Raw genomic sequence first — 25,169 nt, 5'->3', positions numbered from 1 at the left:
AAAGAGGTCTGATGAGGATAAGGTGCCAAATAAATAACTTTCTGAAAACTACAAAAAAAAAACAACCTTTAAATATACTATAGTGGCTCGTTATCATGATGTGGTGTGTAGTTAAAAAAATACTGAATAAATGTTGTATGACAACCCTGTTAGTTTAACTTCCATTGGTCATTTCATGATTTTCCAAAGGTGCTTTCCACATTTTTCCAAAGTGTCCTGATGTTAAACTTGGTAAAGTCAATACATCCTGTAGTTTGAATCTAAATTTACGATTGATACCAACAACACGAGGAGAATCTGATGTGATGTTGGACATCTATTATGGGTCATGTCTGGGCACCTCATTGCTCCTGAGAGAATATGAATCAATTCAGCAAAGAAATGAACATAAAATCATTAATAAAAATAATTCAAGCAGTTCCAGCAAACTAGACAATCCTACATCAAGAAATGATCTTCAGTGATTGGGAGTAGGGTGAGTTAAATATGGCTTAAGGGTTATGTGCATATAGTCCTACACAGTTTGGGCAGAAACTACTCGTCAGATATTTGACTCAGTGTGTGAAACCAAACATATTTAATTTGGTTCATTTAAATTCTTTTTTGACTCTTGTTTATTTGTGCAGATGAGAGCAATGCATTTAGAGCTCAAGTGGCACCAGAAAACTGCGCTGAGATGCCTGAAAATGATGCTCAGGCCTCTTCAGAGAGACCTGCTGTGAGATTCAGTCGGGACAAAGACATACACCAAACCAACGAAAGAAAATGAACCAAAAACAAAAAGGTTTTATGGGTAAAAGAGGACAAATTGATTGTCAGCTGTTTCTCAGGCTCAAAAAGCAGAAAAGAACAAATGAATCTAGGACTGATTCTTATATTAACTACAGTATTTCTTAGTTAGGAAAGTAAATGTAATCTGGGCAAAGAAAAAAAAAACCTGACAATAAATATCAGTCAATATCGGGACTAGAATTTGATTTTGTTTAATAAGACATATGTATGTTTATTTTAACACTTTTTAATATTTTAAGGTGTTATCAACATTGCACTTAAAATTCTTACAAATAATAATCATTATCATACAGCATTTGTTTCATAGCTAAGTTCATCAAACCATCAAGTTATTCAGGCAGGTTAGTCTTCATCAACTTACAGCTCAGTGCTTTGTGTTTTCCAACTTCCAAACTCTGCTGGTGCACCAAGAAGAGCTGAACTCTGATTCGACTCATTATCCAGCTGTAGTAACGTATAAATAACAGGATGGGTTTTTTTTATAGTGAGCAGTATTTTTCTAAAAACACTAGGCTTTGCTTCAGTACTTGCATGTTTCTAACAAAACAACAAGGTGGGGTGGGGGTGGGGTGGGGGGGTGGGGTGGGGGGGTTGGGGTGGTTCTGTCTAGTCACATATTACATAATAAATGAAGTACCAGCCCTTTTTTGAATGAAGGAAAAAAACTAACATATACTTTTGTAAGAAGAGTAAGAACTTTGTTGCCTATAAGCTGCAAGTAATTTTGAAATATAATACTATAATTACATGCTGGTCATCATCATATTCAGAGATTCTCCCTGAATATGACCAAAGGTTTGATGATTTGGACCTGAGATTTTGGCAAACTGCTGTTGGGATTAACTTTGTGTTTTACACTGGGCCTCCCGAATGAATTATGATTAAAGGCAATCTGTTAGATGGTTGAACTCCTTCCTAAACCTGCAATGTGTTCAGAATGCAACCTTAACATGCCAGGGATAAAATTATCTCCCTAGAAATTTCTTACTTGTAAGGAAAATGATTTTTATAAAAACCTTTAAAGACTTACTGTATTTCCAGTTTGTCTTTATCTCAGAAAAAAAAATATGCAGGAGAGGGTAAAAAGAAATTCCTCTAAAACTTGAAAAACTAAGTAAAAACATATCTCCATGTCAAAAGGATTTCAGGTCGTTCACTGACATTTTACAGACAAAACATCTGGTTCTGAAAAACACACCGTAACCCACTGCAGCTTTTTGAATCCCTAACTTAGCGTGAGGAAGCCATTTGAAGTGGATTTCAGTGTGTTATGTCTTCTGCTAACCTAGTGTAGTATGCTTCAAATCAAAACAGGATTGTGCTTGAGTACAATGACACACTGAAAACAGAAATTAGGCCCTCGGTGCAGAGGTAGGTGTATGCTTTTTTTTTTTTTCTTCTGTGCAGTGAACAAAGTCTGCTAATATGTCGACTGGTTTGACTTCATGAAGGATTTCCAACAGAGTGGGAGTTGAGTTCAGAGACACTGAGTGATTGTTTAGCCCGGGGTACTGTGTGATAAGTATTGCTTAAAGGCTGTGGATCGGAGAAATTAATTGAGGCATGCCTGAACAATTGGTGGTTAAAACACACCTTACACCTCCGTCATTACAAGGCCCCACAATTGACTAGCATAGTTTTTGCATTACTGGATCATGGCTTAAAGGAATACTCCACTGTTTTTTTGGATTACCTCTAGTAAACATTTGCTGAAAGTAGCCACTGTTCATCTGCTGTGTATTGTTATTTGTTATATCAGATGCAATATTCTTCTTCTCAGGCAAGAAGATGTGTTCGCATGAATATCACTCCAATGCTAGCACGCTAAAATGGTAGCAAACCGGCTAGGATAGGGGTCGTGGCTTAATGCTGAGTTCATGTCATAAGGGGTTGATGGTAGAGAAAGGAATTATTTCCATGTTTGGAAATATTTTGATGACATCAAGATTGTTATACAACGACAGAGTTGGCTGTGTGAGAATTAAAAATACTGTGGGCTGGAAATATAAGACCAGATCCGTCCAAAACTTTGTATATTTGGCTGGTGTGAGGCATATTTGTTTGGTTTTCAGGACAAAAAAGTTTAATTACAAGTTGGAGTCTTAAAATAACGATAACTCAGACGTGACATGAATGCAGCATAAAACACAGGAATGGTTAAAACAAGTCTGAGGAATGGTGAATGTTTTTTTTCCTTTTTTTTCACAGCCAGTAACATAAACCAGTGGAGCATTCCTTTAATCAAGGGCAGGCAAATGAAATCAGTGATATCCAGCCATTTATAACAGATGGCACAGTAAATGGAACAAAGTGCCAGCGGCAACCAGCTATGGCAAGTTTGTCTTTTGGAAAAATATTAAGACCACATAAAATTGAAAAAGGTAAACAGGACAAAACTTAAAGATACCTGCTGGCAACAAGACAAGGGGCCCACCCTTCATCATGTACCAATAAGCAAAAAGGCAACACAGGATGAAGAGCCAGAGGGGGAAGAGAGGATGTGCTGGGCCAGTGTTTGATTTAATTTGGAATAAATGGTAGAAAGCGGGTTGGTTAATACTAGTTACACATTAGTGGAGATCTTGTACTTGGGAGACATGTTATTATGGAACCAGATGAAGCTAAAAATGACGCCCATGGTTTTTTGTATACGCTCGTTGTAGGCGAACGTCATGGCCTCGTGCAGCGGGACTTTGACCACCTCGATAAGCTCTCCCTCCCGGGGCTCACCTCCGCCTGCGCTCACGCAGTTGTCATCAGACACCTCAGCGTAAAACATGGTCTGCTTGGCACCCGTTACTCCTACACCCGACCTGGTGGAAAAAACATGGAAAAAAATAAAAGGGTTGATTTCTATATTTCCAGTATTTTAAGATTCTACATAGGGCTGAATTTTATTTAATAAACCCCTGTTGATAAGATAATTCAGTGTCAATACAAAAATGATCCTCTTTTTTTGTGCTTTTACAGGGATGTGTGTTTTTTTCCACTTCAAATAAAATATGTCAGTCTTCTTAAATGCAGTGTCTTCTCAGTTTTTCAGAGTATCCATTAATTTAGTATTATACAGTCACTGAGCACTTCATAAGGAACACCTGTACGCCTGCTTACTCGTGCAATTATCCACTCAGCCAATCATGTGACTGACTGGATAATTGCATGGTGCGATGAATCTGGATTTCTGCAGAGGCAGATGGTAGGGTCACTGTAATTTGGTCTGTTAATACCAATCAATCATGGTTTGAATGCCTCAGCTTATCTGAGTATTGTTCAGTGTACTTCAGTACTTCATAAAGGTGCATCTGACAAATCTACAGAAATGATGAGATGCAGTTACGTCAACATGGAAAGTTTCCAACATCTTGTGGAATCCAGGCCAAGAAGAACTCAAGCGGAAGACAAAAGGGGAGAATTACCTAGTATTAGTATGGTGTTCCTAATAAAGTGCTCTGTGAGTGTATTTCCATAAACTTGTCTTGCCAGTTAATGCAGAGACACAGAAGACATTTAGTAAGCTGACATGTACAGTCTGCCTCTTGAGTTCCTCTTGAACTAAAGCAGCCAGAGAAAACTTTGCCCAAATACAAAAGTTCAGTGCCAGCTTTCAGTGTTTTACAGTTTTCAATACAACAGTTCCATTTTCTTGTCATGTTTTGTAGGTTGTTGCAGATCTTTAAATTGCTGCTCACATTTCAGATATATTCTGTTTTTCAAATAGGTCCGGTGTTGTGTTCACTGATGGCTGCTTTCAATGGCAGGAGACACAGCTCAGAGTAGCCAGGATTAAGAACACTGATGTTGTTTTTCCTACATAGCTAGATTCATGAAAGGTGTGGATGAGCTTTATAAGTTGTTGAAATTTGACCCTCAGAAATAAAAACTTTGGCTGCCCCTGCTGAGGAAACCACAACCACAGCCTCCAAGTCAGCTACGACAGATGTCTCTCACCGCAGTTTGGTCTGTACTCAAAAAGTTCGATAAGATGATGATCAAAATGATTAGATCTGAACAACTGATCTGTCCTGTCTAGTTTATCAATCTGCTCCCTCGTCCAGTAGATAAACAGCTGGGGTTTGGCTGCCAGACACCACATTATTCTGTCACTTTCATATCTACTTTCACTGAAAATACTTGTCAGAGACACATTCAGATATGAAAGGCAACATATACCAACACCAGTATTAGCTGTTAGAGTTTCTTTGCCATTTAAACCAAACTGTATCTCTCTGCTGCAGAGATTTGTGACCTTGGATTGCCTGCAATTAGAGAAGAGCTTCACCGCACAGTCTGCCTCTGTCAAACACACCCTCATAGGGGTCCTGAGGGTTAAGACGATACCTATCTCTTTAATAGAAGCAGCCCACACATAACAATGGCCATAGACGACACCAACACAGCTGGAGGAGGTGCACGAGTCAAATCAAAAGCACAGTTATGAGAGCCATCAGTCAAAGCTGTCCAGGTGCTGCCGTCTAATGTGGGACTTTCCATCTCCTGACACTTTCAGCTGCTGCGTCTCACTGTAGCTTGTTAATAATATACTCACAAAGATGGATGGTTGGCCTAACGCGTCTTTTCATCTCACACACTTTTACTTTATCATTTTTGAACCTCCTCCAAAAAAACTGTCAGCCTCTGACTTTAGGGTATATCTTTAAATCATGATCTGTTGCCCACTGAAGTATTTTGAGTCATCAAAATGCATGTTTCCCTCTGGTTAGATCATGTGCCATCGAAGGCAGCCAAATCTGATGCAATACCTTAAATTCAACTTTATAGTATCACAATCTCAGGACTTTTCCTATTCCTGTTGAATATTACTAAAAATGTCACTCAGCCAGTTCTTTTTGACCAATGGAAGAGCAGGAAGTGGGTGATCTCAAGTGCACAAACCAACACACACACCTTCTTGCAAGCTTGACGATGTCTAACCATGCGATGCATTGGTTCCCCCAGCAGCATTTTTATAAGCTGCAGTTACCGCAGCTATTACAGCAGCTATTTTTCTGGCTCTAGCACAGGAACATGATGGTGTCATTATTAGTCTATAAAGCCCTGATTAGCTCTGTTGTCAGACAACAATGAGCATACCACCAAACTCCGCTGCACTGCTGGGAAGAAGCTGGAGATGGGGCTCGCAGCTCAGACGTGATGAACCAGCCTGTGTCCTGAGAGTAGTGGTCAACAGTGGAGAACTGGATTGGACTGGATGGTGCCGCAGAAGTGGCTTAATAAACCGACAACATTTGGAATCCATCAGAGATGAAACAACAAACCTTTTCGCAGCCACCTTTCAAACATACAGGGGTGAGTGTTTGTCGCTTAACAGATTTGGTTGTAGGATCATTTTAAAGTTCCTGTATTTAACTATTTTCATTTGCTTTATTTTACGTTTTGATTTCCATGAGAAGATATATTTGTGGTTTCACATACCAAAAACCATCTCAGCGTAGTTTCACATCTCCTCTCTAGGCCTTCTCTCACAGCATCTCACTTTATACAATATGGGACCTTTGAGACTTTTGAAACATGTTTTAATGTTTCCTTTTGAATTTCACACCAATAAGAAAGAAACTAAGCTGCAAATGTAGGTTGTTTCTGAGTGAACATAGCTCAAAGAGGATCAGAAATTATATATTACATGGGAATTATACAAAATAGGACAACAGGAAATCAATTATTTAGGGACATGAAATCCAGAGAGTTTAACTAAAGCAGATATCCAAAGACAATGAAAAGCATCGTCAGAAAAATTCTTCCCTGAGACCTCTGTTAAGTTAACCTGCTAACCTGTAAGAAGTAATCCTCTTCAGCTTAGAGGCAGGCACATCGTAGCCACACTCCTCCAGCACCTCCTGCCGGGCGATCTCCTCCAGGGAGAGGTCGGGTTTGTCCACCAGCCCGGCACAGAGCTCGTAGGTGACCCCCGCTGACGCTGGGGGCCACTGAGAAGAGCTCTCCCCCTCTGAGGCCGACTGGCCCTCCTGAGACTCAGGGGCTGCGGCTTCGGCGGCGCCCTCCTCGGTTTTCTCAGCAGACTGAGGCAGCTGCGACTTGGTCTTTTGCCACTCATTCATGTATACAGCTGGTGGCGGGAAAGAGAGAATATACTGTTATAACTGGGTGGAAGAAAGAAAATATTTTCATTACTATAACATTTGTTTAATCCACATCATCAGAAACATGCTTAATGATGATTATTATATAGAATAACTTAAAGGACTTACAGAGGCTGAATATCGAAAGTTTTACAAATATCTGATTATTTCTTCACTCATTTTGGCAAATACTGACAGATACAGATACTATTAAATTCATTGATTTACCACTATGTACTGTACAGTTTCCTCCAGTGGCATTTAGCTATTATATTTTTACTGTGACGCTTAGTGCTGAGAGAGATATTTAAATGTATGTAAATTACATCGACTCAAATGTAGAATACATGTAACATCCATTTTGGTCTCCTGTCTTTATCAATAAGCTTAATTTGTTCTTTCCAGTCAAGCTAGACACAAACTTTGTCCATTCATTGTCAAACACATTTTACTCACACATTTTAAGCAAATGTTAAGCACATGCAATACAATCATTCAGATATCAGATGAGTATACTATCAGTACGAGGTAGTATCAGGGCTTCCAGCAGCATTTTACAGTGGAGGTGTCCTGCCTCACCTGAAATAAAGAGCGCCTCTGCTAACACCAGAAATGTTGGACTTAGCATTTATGCAAATCAGTTTCCTGGGGGAAATAACCCCTGATGTTTCTATGCATTTATTTTCTGATTCAGTAAGCTGACCAGTATATTGCACACTCCCTGTTTCAAAATGAATGCCATTCTTGGCTGTAGACAAACTGATTTCTTTCAGATAAAGGACAGTTTTTTTCCCCCTGTAAAGCAATGAGAGAGGAGAGGGAAAAAAATATATCAGTGCCCAGACTTCCTTGAATTTAGCACAGTGTGGTGTGGAACAGTCCCTAGCGACTTCTAACAAAGGAGGTTAGGCTGCTTTGTAACGGGGCCTCTTGCAGTCTATTTATGAGTCTGCATTGTTACTAAGATCCAGTTGAATAAACAGGGATTGTAATGTGCTGCTTTTTTAGTGAAAGTGCCCACAGGATATATAACAATCTAGATCTGGTGACAAGAAGAAAATGGATAAACTGTACTATACAGTACCGATGGTCTGCTGCTTTGTGTGGTGCAAACCTACCTGGACGAAACTGCTTGACGAGGACAAAACAGTGTGAGGTGGTGTTGAAGATCAGCACTGATACACTGAGGAAAAGAGAAACAAGTCAACGTTAAATAAACATCATGGTCAGACAACTTTTTCCTAAAATATATCTTGACTAAATGATCTATGACTGGGGTGGTAATCTCTCCCGGCATATCTGAGACTTTAGCATCAAGCGGGCAGTAATTCATGGCTGGATCACCTTTTAAATAATTCCTTCTGATGCAATCATCAGTGAACAGAAAGAACTGAGCAGGAAGTGGGAGTTTCCGGATTATAACAAGTGTATGTTTGGGGAACATCCAGCATTTTAGGACAGTGGATGCACATGTATCTCTTAAGATTAAAAAAAGAAATTATAAGGAATGCAATTATTAGGATGAATGTCACTGGGGCCTAAATGCAGGAAGGTTCTGGACATGTTAAACTACTAATTATATTACAAGCTAAATTAATTCTCATCCAATCACAATACAATGCTCCACCTAGTTTATCTTTCCTTGGACAATTCTTATTGGACAGTGACTACAAGGGCAGCTACAGTCTAAAAAAGGAAGTGTACATGGTTATGTTTATACTACACCGGGTGTCTGCACACGAAGCCATGTTCATGTTCTCACAGTGAGCACAAAAAGTTCAGAGGGTCATACATTTTGGGCTGAAGTGAACGTAACACTCATATGATGAAATAGACGTCACACGGACCTTCGTGTCCACACTGATGTGGAAACTTGAATCTGGGTTTAAAATGTGGCTTCAAATGTATGAAATTAAAACACGAGAAAGAGCAAAGTCCTACTGAAAAAGAAATGAAACTTTTGCCGAAACAATCAAAGGCAACAGACTTAGTGCATGACCCTTACACTGCATCATGCATCAGGACTCACCACTATCCTATTTCCCAGCAACCCTCCAGGAAAGCATCATTTGTATTGCTTTTGCTTTCAGGACAGGTACATCCCAGTTAGCACACCCTGACAACAAGTGTGTGCATGGTGGGTCTGCTGCGTGCTATGGTCGTTGGCCCTTAAAACTAAAACCTCTTGGGTTTTTGACAACTACATGTTAAGAAAAAGTCACGCATTACGGTATGTGATAACTGAAATCTCTCAAAACATGTGAATGACTAAGCACTAAAGCAAAACTATAACCCTTTGCAAAACTTAGACTATTTCAAAATAAGAGGACCATATCATTCCAGCCTGAAATGATGAGTCTCAATGAGCAGGATGTGGAGATGAACTAAGAAGGAGGGTCACTGTGACATGTTTCTCCACTGGCACCCAGTGAATTGTATACACACAGGTGGTTCACTTCTGTGTGTGTGTGTTTGTGTTTGTGTTTGTGTGTGTGTGTCTGTGTGTGTGTGTCTGTCTCTGCCAGTGGAGACTTGAGGCCTGGGGTCTGCGTTGGGAAAGCGGATGTGTCTGAGGCGGCAGGAAGCCCTGCCCTGTCTTTCCCATGGTGAGAAGGAACCAGGAGATTGCTACTACAGCTCGACTCTAGCTGCAGCGCCAGGGGCACTGATTTAATATCAGTTTGCCATACATATATATATATATATCAAATCAAACAGTATGCAAGAAGGTCAGCTGACCTGGTTTGTCCTTGCAAAAAGAATTTCTGGTGACTGCTTTCTGTCTGCAGTTAAAGCCTGACTTCCTCTATTTTCACTTGTTCAACCCGTTTCAGGTGTCATTTAACCTTCACTTAAAAATTTCTGTTTCACCTACTGAAAATAAATGTAATTCATTTAGCTGAGCAATTAATTTTAGATAATGCCGAAGTCATAACACTGCTGCTTGACCTTGCCAACCTCATTCTTTACAAATAAATTTGCTGTGCCAACAGTTGCTTGCAATGTGAATAGTATGGGTCCGTTCTGACTCAGCTGATTGAAACGCTTCTGGTCCTTTTTAAAGAATGTGACAACAAAGTAATTACCGGTATTTGAAGCCCATTTACCGATGGTGGACTGAGGGGTAGGGGGTGGGCAAGTGTGCGTCGTCATCCCCTGTTTGTAAACGTCATTGTGTTCAGACTACAAGGACGCAGACCACAGAAGTGTGTCTATGGAGACATGATACCACCGTCTTGTAGTGTGGCCTTTTAGGAAAGGTGTAAGCAACTGTAGAAACTGCAGAACACCACATCATACAAAGTTTGTTTCATGTATACTGAGGCCCAACCAGCTACAGAAACCTACTAAAAAAGCCAATTTTCCATCCTCTGGCCATCAGGGTTTAATAAATCATCACTTATGACGCCATTACTTAAGTCTTAGCTTTTGTGCACAGATTACGCTGACACTTCCAAAGAGAATTGTTCATAAAATGTTGATTTCTTTCTCCTTAAATCTTTTGAAGGTGTCTAACAAATATTCAAGCAATGAGAAATCATGTACAATGTACTTGGCTTTCAACAGCTCCAACAGAAAGAGCATAACCACTGTAGAGCACACTGTAGAGTATGGATAAGGTAATGTGGTAGATTTAGCCCAAAAGTGGGCCACACAAGCCTGAGGCATGAGAGCTGTCCCTTGAGGTCTAGGTTTTGTAGTGCTTTTCCACACCATTACTGATGTTCTGCAGCTTCCTGCTGAAAAAAAAAAGTTCTAATGGTTAAACCAAGAAGCAGGCTAAACGGATGCTCAGGACTTTTCATGCACCGTTAAGCTTTCTCTGCCCGGATGGTGGCGGGAGAAACTGGGTTAAGACATATGAGGAGCAGGACTAAGGTGCGTACTGATTCCAACATGAAGCTCATCAGAACAGACTGCTGTAGAGAGGAATAAATTTGGTATAATCCATCTTCAACACCAGAGCTGAGGCAACGACTCAACCAACAAATCCACAGACAAACTCGCTTTTAGGTCTTGTGACTTTAACTAAATGTGGTGTATTCGTCTACACTGCTTGTCAAAAATTACCATCTGGTTTTCATATGAGTTAAGAACACCCTAAGAAGCATTTCAATCTAATTTTTTCCACCATTTCATTCAGTGTTACTGACTAGTTTTGAATTTCTTTTTCAGGTCTTCATCCTAGGGTTGCAACTGACAATTATTTTCATCATTGATTAATCCGCCTCCAATCTCTAATCTGATTCATCACTCCCTTTATCATGTAGTCTATAAATGTTTAAAAAAAATGGTGAAAAATGCCAGGTACAGCATCGGTCTGCTCGCTCTGTCCAACTAACAGTTAAAAACTCAAAGGTATTCAGTTTACTTTACTAAGGAAAAGCAGCAAATCTCACATTTGAGAAGATAAAACCAAATTCATTTTTCTGGCATTTTTTTCTTGACAAATTAATGAAACGAAAAATGATCAAAATGGTTGATAATAAATCAAGTAATCAACTAATACTTTCAGCTCTAGTTCATTCTGCTCATAATTCTCCATAGTTACAAGCAAAACATATTTTTAGTTTCTTTCTTGCTAGAACCCAATTAACTGAGGATAGATGCATCTTATTTCCTTTCATCATCTCTGAGATTTCCTGGAAACTACTGGTGACCACCGGTGGAAAATTAAACTAATTGCGTGATACAAATTGATCTAAACTCATCCCAAACAAGAAACACATAATGAAGTGTTTCCTCCATTTGTATTAGCTGGAGATAGTGAGTGAACAAAGACACATGAGCAGGGATACAAAAAGACCACAAAATATGCCAATGACTTGATCTTTCTGGCCATAGTCCCTTAAATTTCTTGCACTGACAAAAACTGTGACTGTCATTAAAAGTCACTTCTAGTAATAAACAAGTAACGCTGTATAAACACTCCCATAAACACATAGGTGCCAAAATAACAAGGGAATGGGAATTTGCTGATGGACTACATGTCTTTTTGTAAATTTTGAAAAAGCTTGTGTCCTGCTAGACGTCTTGGAGACTCTGCATTGGTGGCAGTTAGTGAAGCAAGTTCCTGATGGGTATTTTGCCTTGTTACAAATCCAACTTCAGGGATGGTATCTCAAGGCATAGCCGAGAACTGATCAGTGCCCAATACACAGACTTCAAGATTTAATCTCGGCAATTTTTAGCAGTGATGCAGTTCTGTTGGCTTCATCCAGCTGAGACCTTTAGTGCAAACCCAGGCGACTGTGGGGCAGGACCTCCTTATCAAAGCCCATCATTCATGTGATGGAAAACAGGGGATTACCCCTTCCCAGTCCCCTTGGGAGGAATTTAGTGCCCTAAATAAAGACTTAAAGTATGTTCGGATGAAGACTGAGTGGTAAAGCCAACGTTATGCCGGACTGTCATGGTGAAGAGGAAGCTGAGCCTGCAGCTCCCAATTCACCAATCTACCCTCCAGCCTTTACTCATGACCAAGAGTTCTCAGTAGTAACAGAATAAATTTGATTGCAAATAAACTGATCTGGGAACATGTCATTAGAGCTGCAGGACATGATTGAGGAGAAGGACATCTAGGCCACCTTGCTCATAATGTTATCACTGGACTGACAGCCAGATAAGTGGTGGGAAATCAAAGGATTGATGAATGGTGTCAAAGTAATGGTGACCATCTGAATGGCCATCTTGAAGAACCACTAAATCTTAATGTTCAGCCTTGTCAACTGGATGTTCCAGTTGTCCAGAAGAATTTATCAAATAGCAGGAAGTTGGTAGAGTAATAAACAAATTGTTGAAGGATGTTTGTGATACCTGTAGCCAAATTACTGTTGTTCAACTATGAGTCTTCATTCCACAAGGAACCAGTTTCAAAACCTACAAAGAAGCAGTTCACAAAAAAACTGATCTTTGCAAAAATTTCAAGCAAAGAATAATCTTCATTTAGACGTTTAGAATTAAATGAAGTCTGTGCTCTTTGCTAAGATTTGTCTTTCACATTTCTTACTGGTGCACCGGAAAAGTACAGAGCAGTGATGCCTGCTGAGAAGAAAATGTTACGCACACTTTAACAAAAATGCAAAACAGCCATGCATCCATTCCATACACGCTTCTGGGGGGAATAACACTTTGGCAGAATTTCCACCTGAGGAATAGCTGGATGTTCCCATGGGCTGTTTTCTTTTTACTGCATTTGTCTCAGTGGTACTATTTTTTTCTCGGGGACCTCTTTTTGGGGTCAGGGGTGGAGGAAAGAGGGTTTAAATGGCCTGAGATATACCTCAGGGGATCATGGTACATTGAGCAGAACAGAGAGGAGGAACCAAGGCTTTGACACGAATGTGTGATATTTCTCTTACAGTGTCCCCTGTGAAGCTCAGACATTTACAGCTGTTTCCGCATAGAATAACAGGGCACTAGATCCCAAGAAAACAAGGTATGTTTGGGTTCACCTCTCAGTGTAGGACAGATGAGGTATAAAAATACGGATGGAATAAAGGATTTGTCACAATGCCCAGACAACATGAAAATATTGCTTTACCATTACATTTATATATTTTATGCTGCACCCAACAGACAGACACAGTACTTCTCTTGAAAGTTGGACCCCAGTTGGTTTGCAAAAATATCCAAAGGCAAAGGATGGAGAGAAGCAATAAGATTTAGAGCTACAGAGAGAGTATGGGTCAGGATTGGTGCAAATCAAGCTCCTTAGCTCTCAGATCACCACACTCATCCTCATCCGCTGATCCCTGAGAGCCAGATCAGATTCAGATTCTTTAGAGACAAGCTCTTCAGATTGCAATATTTCTCCTGACATGATCAGCATGCTGATGTGTTTACATTTCACAGCTCTTTCATTGGCGGACTTCCACATCAGTGTTTCTAGCCCAGTCTGAATATCTGGTTTTTATTTGTTAGGCCTTTTTGAATCAGAAAACGGTTTTGACAGTATTTGTGTGTGTTTATATGTGAACACAGAGAGAGTGGATAGGAGCACTGCCTCCATCCAGCAGGAGTGAACAAAATGTATTTTACCTGTCATGAGTTCGCATGAAGTCCCAGGATTTCTTTGTGCCGTTCTGTGAAGGAATAACACAAAATAAACAGCATGAATGCACACAATTAAGACTATTTCCACCCCCTCAAGACTGCGGTTAGACGCTATTTAGGAGGAATAAGATGCACTCAGTGTACCACAACGCCTTGCTCCTCTTTGTTGCACATTACCTATATGGCAGCATGTCAAATCAAATGTAATTTATTTATTATGATTACCGTAAAGGCAACAGCTTCCCCCAGAACAGATGCTTGCTTGGGCACGCTAAAGGAATATCACAAACCACACCTTACGAAAACATCTGCAGATGCAAAGAGAAAGAAAAGCTCCAAGCCTGCATCGGATGACTTTCTTAAACTTTACCAACAAGCACATGAAGAATAAATTCCAATTCTAGTGTTTAGAAAACTGTCAAACATTACTTGCAATATGTGCAGGGAGAGATTCTTGGTGACTAAATGCCGAAACACGTCCTGTAATTATTCAGCTTGAGTGACAGAAGTTGTTGCAACTAAGTGTTTTTGTGCCCTGTGGTCACAACATCACAACAACAAGATGTGGAGCTGAACACCCCTCTAGTAAATTTCCAGCAGCACAAGTGCAATCAAGCTGCCAACACAGGCGTGTACATCTCTGGCATCCTGAGATCTTAAATATGTGGGCAGTGGCACACACATTGTCTGAAGTGCTGGCTCATCACTTGGCGGGAAGTCATGTAAACACGCCGATAGTCTGGTTCATTTTCATTCATACCAGGTGAAGCGAGAACAGGTACCTGCAGTTCAGGTAGCCAAACTTCATCACACAGTCTTCATCATTTCATTTCACTCACGGATCAGACTTATTCCTGCACTTCCTGTCGCCTGTTCTTGGTTTGTCGGACCACTGTCATTAGGAAGGGAATGCACTTATATAGCACTTTAGTCTTATCCAGCACTCGAAGTGCTTTACAATGGAAGCCAAATTCACCCATTCACACATACAGCGTTTTTTTCCCCACACATATACCACTTCTACCATTAGCCGGGGATCAAACCACCGGCCTTCTGATTAGTGGATGACCCATTCAATGCTCCTGAGTCACAGCCACCCTCATTGGTGGGCTCAGGAGGCTCAAGAGTATCCCACAAACCTTGCTTCGTTAGCATGCTAACTTAGTTAGCATGACCCACAGAGTCACAATGATCACATTTAAGGGAAATACACCAGGTTGTCATATATAGAGATTTTCCTTTAACAGTAATTGGTTGATCATCGCAACATTACTTATCCAAAGGACAGGTCCAGTGGCTGAAAATACTCCACAACAAAGACACTATTTGTTCCTGTTTGAGCAGCATTTGTTAAAAACAACAGTCCCAGTGTGTTTTTGGAAATTATCTACCATTTGTGAGCCAATAGCAGTAGATGTTTTTGTGACCTGTTTTTAAAGATTTACACTCTGAGGGCCACGGGACGGGGCAGTCGGAGACGAAAACAAAATCCCATTCAATACAATTTGACTTTCACTTTTTATTGTTCACATCAAATCATTACAGATGCGTGAATTAAACTGAATCATTAGCTTAGCACATACGCCTGTCTCCATATTACATGCTTTATAAATATGGTAAAGTTGGCCTACATTTTCTATGCCTGAGGAAATATGGCCTTGATTCAAATTTAGGCTACATCTCTGTCTCCACCCACGAGCTCTGTCAGACACAGGGAAGACAGCTCAACAAGAAAAGGCTTATTTCACCTACAATAGATGTGCCTTCTTGTGTGCAAGTGCGTTTCAGTACCACCCAAGAAATGGGAGGAGGTGAACTGGCAAGCTAATTGCACTGATAGAATCAAACATAATAGATCTACTGTTGTAGCAACAGGATCTGAGTTAGGATGTGCCACTGTGCCAAAGATGTACTTAGAGCTCCAATGAACCACGTTTTGATTTCTATGCAAAGGGAATAAAATACTTACATGTAGTTTTAAGTAAGACAGGCTGACTGTGCAGGAGTTTGTGTCCATTTGTCCAAGATTTTTTGATGTGTGCCAACATTTTTCTTCCTTTGTCAAACATAACTAAAAAAAAAAAAAATCTAAAATGAATTATGATAACATGTTATAAATGTGGTGGTTTAATACTGTAATGTGAAATACTGCATGTTGTGGATAACATCTGTACAATATCATGCAACCAAATGCCACAATTTATGGCCTCAAAGTGGAGTTTCATCAACAACTCTCTGACACAACCTCATCAAAAAAGATAATTATCAATTAACTTTTTTGATTTTGATTAAATGACAATGCTTTTTTGGCTGATGAAATGTCAGAAAACAAAGAAATCAATTCCTGTAGCCCTGGGTGTTGTCTCTGAAGTACTGGTTTTGTTAGACTGACAGTCTAAAACTAAATTGTGCTAAATTTACATTATTTACACAAAATATAGAAACTGAGCTAAATCCTCACAAATGTCTTAAAAATTACTTGATTATCAAAATTGCTAGCAGGTAATTTTCAATAATTTCAGCATAACTATACTTAACCTTCAAATTGTGGTATTTATAGCAGGGCTGTAGCCTTTTGTTCATCCCCTTTCATTTTTAAGATAGACCTATAACCAGCTCCTTTTAACAACAGATTATCATGCTCTCCACATGAATCACTGAATCGTTAAGTGGCATTTTCGACTGAATATTATAATTAGCACTAAAATTACAGAGATGATAATAGTATAATAGAGTCACAAGTGCATCTAAGGAGAATGCCTGAAGACAGCACTGCAATGCTTTGTCTAATTTATAGACAAAACCTTATCTCAAGCCACAGGAACTTCCACTAATTCCCTCTTTCTATTCAGTTTCTGTTGAAGTTTGGGTACAGATAATGAGGACTCCTGTAAATCATAACAACCAACAGTCAAACGACCTAACAGGTCACAACCACAGGGCCTCAATGTGAAGCCAAGCTAGCATAATGCTGCTCATGCATCATTAACTATCATGTTGTGGTGTGAAATGAGAGCATGAAGCCAGCGTTTGTGTTGGTTTAGTTTATGGTATTAGTATGGTGTCATCTTTAAGTTGTCTAAAAGCTACAGACGGGAGACAAATAAAAGGAAAAACCTGAACATAGCATCCATCCTTAGAGCACATGGGGTCACTGATGATGAGAAAATGATGTGAATGCCACACCAAGGCCTTCACAGTCACCAGATCTCAACCCAGCTGAACATCTATGGGGGATTTTGGACCGACGTGTTAGACAGCGCTTTCCACCACCACCAGCAAAACATCCCTCTGTTAGAGTTAAGAGACTTGTGGAATCCCATCATCTTACTGAGCGACTTTATGTTGGTTTTTCCTTTAATTCATCCCCCGTCTGTGCGTCAGGCTTAGGCAGGAATTTGCATACTGAGCTGAGAAAACACTCTTGAATGCAAACAATGGACTTGAATCATAGTAAATATTTTCCATCAATAATAGTGAACAATATACCAATATGGCAATTTTCATTTCAGTGAGCCATGTGCTATAACACAACTGATTTGCTCATGTTAAATAAACTATAACAGTAAAAGATTGGCATCCGCACATGCCATGTTAAATTTAAATTACTGTATGCAGTGGTTAGAGGTGCAACAATTCATCAATTACAAAACCAGTTTGATAATCAATTGATCACTTTAGTCATCAAACAAAAGAGGTTAAACATTCACTGGTTCCAGCTTCTCAAATGTGAAGATCTGTTGCTTTTCTTTGTCATATATGACAGCAAACTGAATATATTTAGGTTTTAAACATTTAATGGGAAAAAAAAACAATATTATAATATTAATGATAATGAGCATTTTTCACTATTTTCTGACATTTTATAGATGGGAAGAAAAATATGGAAAGAAAATATAAATGCAAATTAGATAAAAACAAATAAAACACGCATTCTTTCTTGATTTATTGATACATTATGAATTGAAATTCATCAAAAAAACAACAAAACAATTTAAAGTATGCAGCCCAAACACATTCTGTGATATATAACGTGTTTGTAAGTGAGGACATTTAATTTACAAAGACAATAAATTTTGTCTAGCAGATTTTATTTAAATAAACCAACACTGCAGGTTCATGCTCCATGAAACCACACGCTTATGATCTCACAAGCTGTAAAAGTGATGAAGACAGATGCGATACCTGCCAACCCTTAGCAAAGCATTCACATCAACACTCCTCGCTGTGCAGTCGTGTCATGAACGACGCTCTGGCTGCGCCGCAGACAGTCACCTGGTGGAACTGCTCCCACAAAATCCTGTCATGTCAACAAAAGTGTGCAAGTGTCTTACACGCACATCATTCCTGCGTGAGGCCAAGCCAGCCGCACCCGTCTCACTTTTCATCGATGAAAGCAAAATGAGCGCAAGGGCGTGTGTGTGATAAATGACTTGTCATTACTGAGGCGGGGATGCACTTCTCGTGTCTTGATGCTCTGTAAGGAGTGGTTACTGAATAATGTATGAGGAAGAGCATTTTGTCTGTCAATGAATAGATTTTTACATCGCAAAATCTTCCACTTAAAAGTTATCACTTTATAATGATAATGATTGTGATGCTGCATTGAATTCTACACTGCTGGTAGAAAAGCTAGGCTACATTACAGTCATTCAATGGGATACTATGGGAACACTGTCTGACATAGGTGTTCAACTGGGCTGAGATCTGGTGACTGTGAATGTGATTTAACATAATTTTCCTTCTCATCAAACCATTTCATGACCCCATGTGCTCTATGGATGGGCTCATTTGTCTATACAATCATGTAGCCATGAAAATAAATCTTTTGGGACAGCAATGGAGCAGTATCTTTCAGTTTTGGGACATTCTATCCCCTCTGTTGTTGTCATCCTTTAAGTAATTGTTTTAATAAATGTCTGGTAGTGACAAAGTTGCTTTATGTAGAATAAAGTGAAAAAAAGACGGCGCACAAATATCCAGAAACAGATTTATGGTTTGTGGTTCTGAAATGTTAAAGTACAGAGTAACTGAGGATCACAGTCGCAGACCAAGCTGATACTTTCAGACTTATCCACTCTTTCTCAAAAAAAGCTCCACTTTTTAGTGTGAAGGAACAGGTAGGCTTATAACCTTTTTCCACCATAATTAGCAGGTATAAGCGGGTTTTTTTAAACGTGGGTGAACCTGCTAATAAAAGCCCCTTTTCCACTGCCAGTCATCACATGCACTTAGAGCGCACACACAGATGCAGGGGAGAGAGAGTGAGCTGCTAGCCGCCGTGCAAACTGGGTAAGCAGATCTGTCACATCTCATCCCCCAGGTTGGTGCTCCTGTAAAAGTGTGAGATGCTGCGTTTGGTGATAGCGTGTTTTTAAAACTTATTTAGAAGCTGCGCTCACTTTTTCATCCCCCTGTGCAGAGTGGCTGCGGTGTTCCTGGTTTAACAGGTGACAGGTCTGTCTACAGTGACTGTGCTCTGAAAGACTTTACTGCAGGAAAAGGGGCGAGAATTAGCGGGTTCACCAGGGTGTTGTGTTTACATCAATGCCGACTGGAGCTGGAGCTGATAAATACCCCTGTCTACTGCAGAGTCATTTGACCCGAGTGTGAATGCCGATTGTACCCTTTTCCATTGCAGACAAAAGACCAATGTTAGCAGGTCTTAGTGGGTTTTTTGACCAGTGGAAAAGGGGCTTTAGTGAGGTCCAAAGGCCAAAACTGAGAGAACAAGATTCTCAAAGTTGGCCCCCATTAGATGTAGTTTGAGATCGCTTTACAGCACGGACAGGAGAAGTGCACTGTCCTTCCAGCGTACATAGGAGCCACAGCTTTCAGACCTTTGTGGTGGTTATAGAAGTTGGTTGAAGGTGTGAAAAAAAAAAAGGAAAGAGAAAAGAAAGTCATCCAGAGTGACTCAAGGGAGGAGAAACACGTTGTCCCCTCAAAAGAACATTGCAGGGTAAAGAAAACATTTTGAAAAAAAACAAAAAACAGCACCACCAATAAAACAGTATGAATGTGTCACCACACACACACACACACACACACACACACACACACACACACACACACACACACACACACACACACACACACACACACACACACACACCTCTTCCCTCTCTAGTGTCCTGTCACCACTCACAGATGGTGAGGCTCTCCTCATTACTCGGGCCACTTGCTGAGAGAAGGGGGGCGGGTACAGCCTGAATGGCCCAGGGGAGATGGGGAAAATCATGGCCGACATGGATTACGACAGAGAGATTAGCCCATGGGGAGAGGGAGAGAGACATAGACAGAGACAGAAAGAGAGAGAGAGAGAGGAAGGGAAGCAGGAACGGGCTACACAGGACCTTGAAATTAATGTGGTCCCTCTGGCTTTGGGCATCAGAAATGCTCCTGTGTGAATGGCTATTGTAGGACGGGATGTATGGTCTTGATCTTTTAGGTACTTAAAGTCTAATAACCATCACACACACACACACCTCCTGTGCTGACTACACTATAAAGCCGGCAGCTGCAGCAGGAAGAAAAAAAAATAAAAAATCAACTACCTCCTCAAACACAATAGGACTCTTTGATTCTCAACGTGCGCTCTCCAGTTTTTTTTGGTTTTTTTTTTGGATGTAGCTCCACTCCGTGTCTTCTCACAGGCCTCAACAAAGACAAAGACACGAGTATCATCCACGCAGAACAGCCACTGAACTAATGATCAGCCAGGTCTGAAAAATGACAATGACAAAAAGCATCTGCAGCTGCATTAAACCGACAGAGCTGAATTACAGGATCTGCAGCATTAAAAGTGCCTTGTTAGCGGGACCTGTGTATAAATGCCACAGTCAAGGACACACTCTTCAGGCACACACCCACATGACTGTGTCCTCCAGTGAAATCCACAGAAAGCACCAAAACCTCAAATCAAATAAAGTCAGTTTACATGTTAGTGTCCTTCCAATCAGACCTGACTCCTCGGAGGAGGAACTGTCCACAGCCTATTTCTGTTTAAACACAAAATGGTGCAGTCAGTAGCATTGATGCAAGGTCATTATTTCAAACACATGCATGTTGCAATTCATCACAATATATTAGAGCTGATATGAAGCTGAAAGAGTCAATTTATCGATGAAGATTTGGATCATAGATCATTTATCTGTCATCAGTCAAGAGCTGCAGTGTTTACTCCATTTATTAGTTCGTGGATAGACAAAGAAAATGAATCAGCAACTGTTTTGATGATTGATTAATAGGTTCAGTAATTTTTCAAGCAAAAATGTCAAAAATTTGATGGTTGAAGGATCACAAATATGAGACTTTGCTGCTTTTCTTGACCTTATATTATAGTTAATATTAGGAGAGTGTGGGAAAACGGGATTCACTGTTTTCTGGAGTGGGTCTCGAACTCTCTCACCTCGTAAATCTGACACAAATTAGACCACGGACCCCCATTTGATAAGATTTTGTTCCAGGGTCCCTCAACTGATAAGATTTTTTGCTTTTAGATGTCTTATTACAGAAAGTGTTTGAAACCCATGACCAAAATTGTCATGCATTCTGTCATTGTGTTTCTCACACAGGAGCCTCTGCGGGTCCCCGGACCTCATTTTGAAAACCAAAACCAAGAAAATGATCGGTAGATTTTCCACATTGTGGACTATAACTAACTAATTAACTAACTAACTAAATGATTAGGTGCCAGTAGCTGGTACCGGGCTCAAGTTAGTATCACAATATTACTAATATGACTTTTGCAATTTCTATATATATCATTATAAGGGAAACTAATTCAAAAAAAGGAACTTCATTTTGTTCATTTTAAATCGCAATTTGCTTTGTTTTTTGTAAAATAAGATACAGTTAATTACCTGAAAGTTAATAAATGATCAAACTGAAGTGTCACTACGCCTTAAATCTTCTCTCCACCTACAGAACGTCCACACACTCATACACACAAGAGTCATTTTACTGCCAATAAATAACTATTCATGTGGGAAAATGAGAGTCGTAATAACAGATCTCTTATTCATTGAGAGAGTGAGGGGCTACTGATCGTAAGCTACACGAGATACATAATTACAGATGAATAATTCAAATCATTATAATGAATAAATGGAAGGCAATTATCCTGCTCTAAGTACCAACCTGTGATTCAACTCAAGCACCAGGCAACAGAGATAAGAGGGGTTTCCCAGAGTCAACAAGGGACAATCACCTGCTTTGTAGAGCGAGGCGAGGGAGAGAAGACAAAACGACAACACACACCAATGATGAAGAGAGCCTCTTACACGTGACATCTACTTTTAGAGCGTGTTTGAGTAGATTTCGGTTAGTAACCAGCGGCTGAGCTGCAGATGTACTCGTGAACATAAAAAGGTTTGGGGAAGAGATGCTCCCTCAGTGTGACTGAAAAGCCTTTGTGGGGAGCCCCTGAACAAACCCCTCCTGAGCAGCGGAGGAGAGATGACGAGGATGAAAGGGAGGGCAGGATGGAGAGGGAGTCCACCATCATCTCCTTTGTTGTCCATCTGCTGTCTTAACCCGTTCCGCCATTCTCCTGACAAGCTTAACTCCCCCTCACTCGTCACAGGTGTGAGTCTTGGTACTTAGGTTTTATCATTAAATTGAAGGCAACACTACAAAAGAGCATCTTCTATCTTCATAGATGTACACCAGTTGCAATTTCTCTACGTTTTCTCACTTTAAAACAAACACTGCTAGAAGCAAACTTAGAAGCAAAAATAACAACATGAATCTGACTTCATGCACTTTCTGATTTCTGAGAGTGAGTTTCATCACGACGATTCCTTTGTGCTACTGTCACTCCTCAGATTTTACAAAACAGGAGCCAACTCTATAACCCAGGAACAGAGAAACTGTACAAATATTTTGAAACCTAAAAATAGTTTCGTCCTGGACTGCTGCCTATGTTTGGGTAAGGCAACATTTCTCACTCTGCTTGAGACCATCAGGACACACTGTCATCACACTTTGCTTTCTTTTAGTTCAAAGACACATTTTACATGACAAACCTATTAAAAAAATCAGACAAACTAACCAAGGTTATATCAACTTAGGCTGATGCTTTAGGGTTATAATTTCATACCTTTCCATTTCCAATATACAACTAAAAATACTGAGTATTTACTGCGAAACACTGGGGCAGTTACTATGAAATGTGTCAACTTTTGAACTCTTTCCATAAATGCAAAGTTAAGAAGATTTCCGTCATAGAAGATCCGCTCTGCCCGCTCTGTTTGACATCATGACCTGGATAAGCAGCCAAAACTGGACAGATGAATGAGGATGGATGGATGGATGGATGGATGGATGGATAGATAGTGGCTAGACCTGCACACAGAAGCCCTCTACAAAACACTAAATATGCTGGCATGGTTCAACACCGAGCCAAGATACCTTGAGACGATATAAATTTGTCAATTTGTCAATATACACAACATTAACCCTAGTGACATGTACATTAATATACATACATTCTGTATGCAGTTATGAATATATTAAAATACACTTACAATGATCACCAACACCTCTTAATACACATGAATACAAAAAAGCAAATAATACTAGGGATGCTCTGATCTAAATGGTTCTCTCATGGCACCAATACAGATGTTGACTTTTCCCCAAAATTGAAGTATTTTTACCTCATTGTGTTGACCTCACTGGAATCATATTTATGTGAGCTATCATGAGGCCATAAATTGCTGTGGCACTAAAATCTGAGTGACCGTGACTAAATGAATGTAACTGGTAGCAGAAACGGTTCATTCAGTCCAAAATCCAAACATATTAAGTTTACTATTGTTGGTGCCAAAGAAAAACATGAAATCCTAATATTAGGGAAGTTGGAACCAACCAACCAATATTTGACATTTTTGCCTAAAAAATAAAACTAAAAAGGATCATGCAATCATTAATAGTTGCTGATTCAACTTCTGTTGATCAACTAATTGCTGCAGCTCTACTCTGTCGCCATAAACAGTCTGAGGTCTGAGGAGGACTGTGAGACATGGAGACTTGCTTAAATCTATACTTTAAAATAATTTGTGTTCATGTAGCAGTCTGCACCTGTCATGAACTGTATACATATTTCCCTGCAGCTTGTCTTATTATATCCTGGGCTTGTACTTTAATTATAGTGTGGTAAACAGGTATGTTGTGTAGTTTTACTCTATAAATTCTACAATGATCCTCACATAAATTAGCAATTTAGCTCAATGTAAACCTGGAGTGTAAAAGACCTCTGACCTGCAGACCTCATACCAACCAGACTGCATTCACAAAAAGGTCAATTTAAGAGTTGACATTAGCCACTTTCAACAAAGGGAAAACATCTTTCCTTGGCACATAACACTGCTAACCCGTGTTACCCACACCCCCTCACACTAATGTAAAGCATGTGCTAACGTTAACGTGATGCTCAACCAAAGAAAAAAAAAAAAAACCTCTGCAGCAAGCTACCGTTAGCAATGTTAGCTTCTAGCTGCCTCTTAGCCGCCTCAGGTTCACGGCAAACACAGTGGCAGCGGTAAAACCACTGAGTATGAAAACACAGCGAATACAGCGGTTGTGTCGCTGGGGTTTAAAGTAATGACAATTGTTGCTGTCAACGTCTGTGTTTAAGGTCATAATTCATTCATGTTGTGCTAGGCTGCTAGCATAATGAATGGGAGGGGGTTGGGCTAGCCTACAGCATCCAACAGCCTCTATCAACCTCTATAAGACAGAGATAACTCACCTGGTTATAGTGAACCCTGAACGGTTTCAGATAGTCGGACTCTGTGCACGGAACGACTTCAATGTTGTTAATCTCCTCCATAGTTTAGCTGGGTTGGTGGCTCAGCGATGGTTGTCTGTCACCGCACACTCACTGACAGTGAAGGAATGTCTACGGAAGCCGGGAGAGGACATGAGACTCGAACTGTGAGGATGGAGAGAGTGGAAATGAGCAATCCGGAGGATGAGAGCTCATTACTCACCGGGAATACGGATTCAAGCACGTTTGGAAGAACAGCGCCTGCAGACTTCTTTTTTTTTTTTTTTTTTTTTTTGATGTAGAAATATTATTGTTAAACATCTTTTGAGAACAAATTTTCTTCACCCCTTTCATTTGTTTATTCCTTCCTTTTTTTCTCTTGCATCCTGACAATGCATATGCATGCTGAAAGGTGGCTAATAAAGTGAATGCAATGTGTGGGATTCTTT

At 40.0% G+C, this 25,169-nt stretch overlaps 1 protein-coding gene across 2 annotated transcripts; it reads right to left on the bottom strand.

The window, feature by feature from the left end:
* Nucleotides 1-1,103: 1,103 nt before the first annotated feature.
* On the bottom strand, nucleotides 1,104-24,894 carry nudt14 (nudix (nucleoside diphosphate linked moiety X)-type motif 14). Of its 2 annotated transcripts, XM_071467815.1 has the most exons (6): nucleotides 24,703-24,894; nucleotides 13,932-13,975; nucleotides 8,009-8,073; nucleotides 6,583-6,877; nucleotides 3,523-3,605; nucleotides 1,104-1,236 (listed from the first exon to the last, which is right to left on the bottom strand). In XM_071467815.1, the coding sequence occupies exons 1-6, from the start codon at nucleotides 24,781-24,783 to the stop codon at nucleotides 1,229-1,231; spliced, it is 576 nt and encodes a 191-aa protein (XP_071323916.1). In that variant the 5' UTR covers nucleotides 24,784-24,894; the 3' UTR covers nucleotides 1,104-1,228. The 2 variants fall into 2 exon arrangements, with proteins under 2 accessions (XP_071323916.1, XP_071323914.1); XM_071467813.1 differs by lacking the exon at nucleotides 1,104-1,236 and having other exon boundaries at nucleotides 2,176-3,605; nucleotides 24,703-24,891.
* Nucleotides 24,895-25,169: the final 275 nt, after the last annotated feature.

The sequence above is a fragment of the Trachinotus anak genome, unplaced genomic scaffold, assembly GCF_046630095.1.
Source record: "Trachinotus anak isolate AG129_WGS33_773 ecotype Australia unplaced genomic scaffold, CSIRO_AGI_Tana_v1 ptg000031l, whole genome shotgun sequence".
NCBI lineage: Eukaryota > Metazoa > Chordata > Actinopteri > Carangiformes > Carangidae > Trachinotus > Trachinotus anak.
The sequence above is the reverse complement of the archived record's forward strand: the minus strand, read 5'-3'. Positions and strand labels throughout refer to the sequence as shown.

Coding starts and splice junctions, on each gene's coding strand:
- nudt14 (XM_071467813.1), bottom strand. CDS start 24,783: ATGGAGGAGATTAACAACATTGAAGTCGTTCCGTGCACAGAGTCCGAC. Junction 8,074..13,931: donor TTCATGCGAACTCATGACAG/GTAAAATACATT, acceptor TCTTTTCCTCAG/TGTATCAGTGCTGATCTTCA. Junction 6,878..8,008: donor CGTCAAGCAGTTTCGTCCAG/GTAGGTTTGCAC, acceptor TCCCGCCACCAG/CTGTATACATGAATGAGTGG.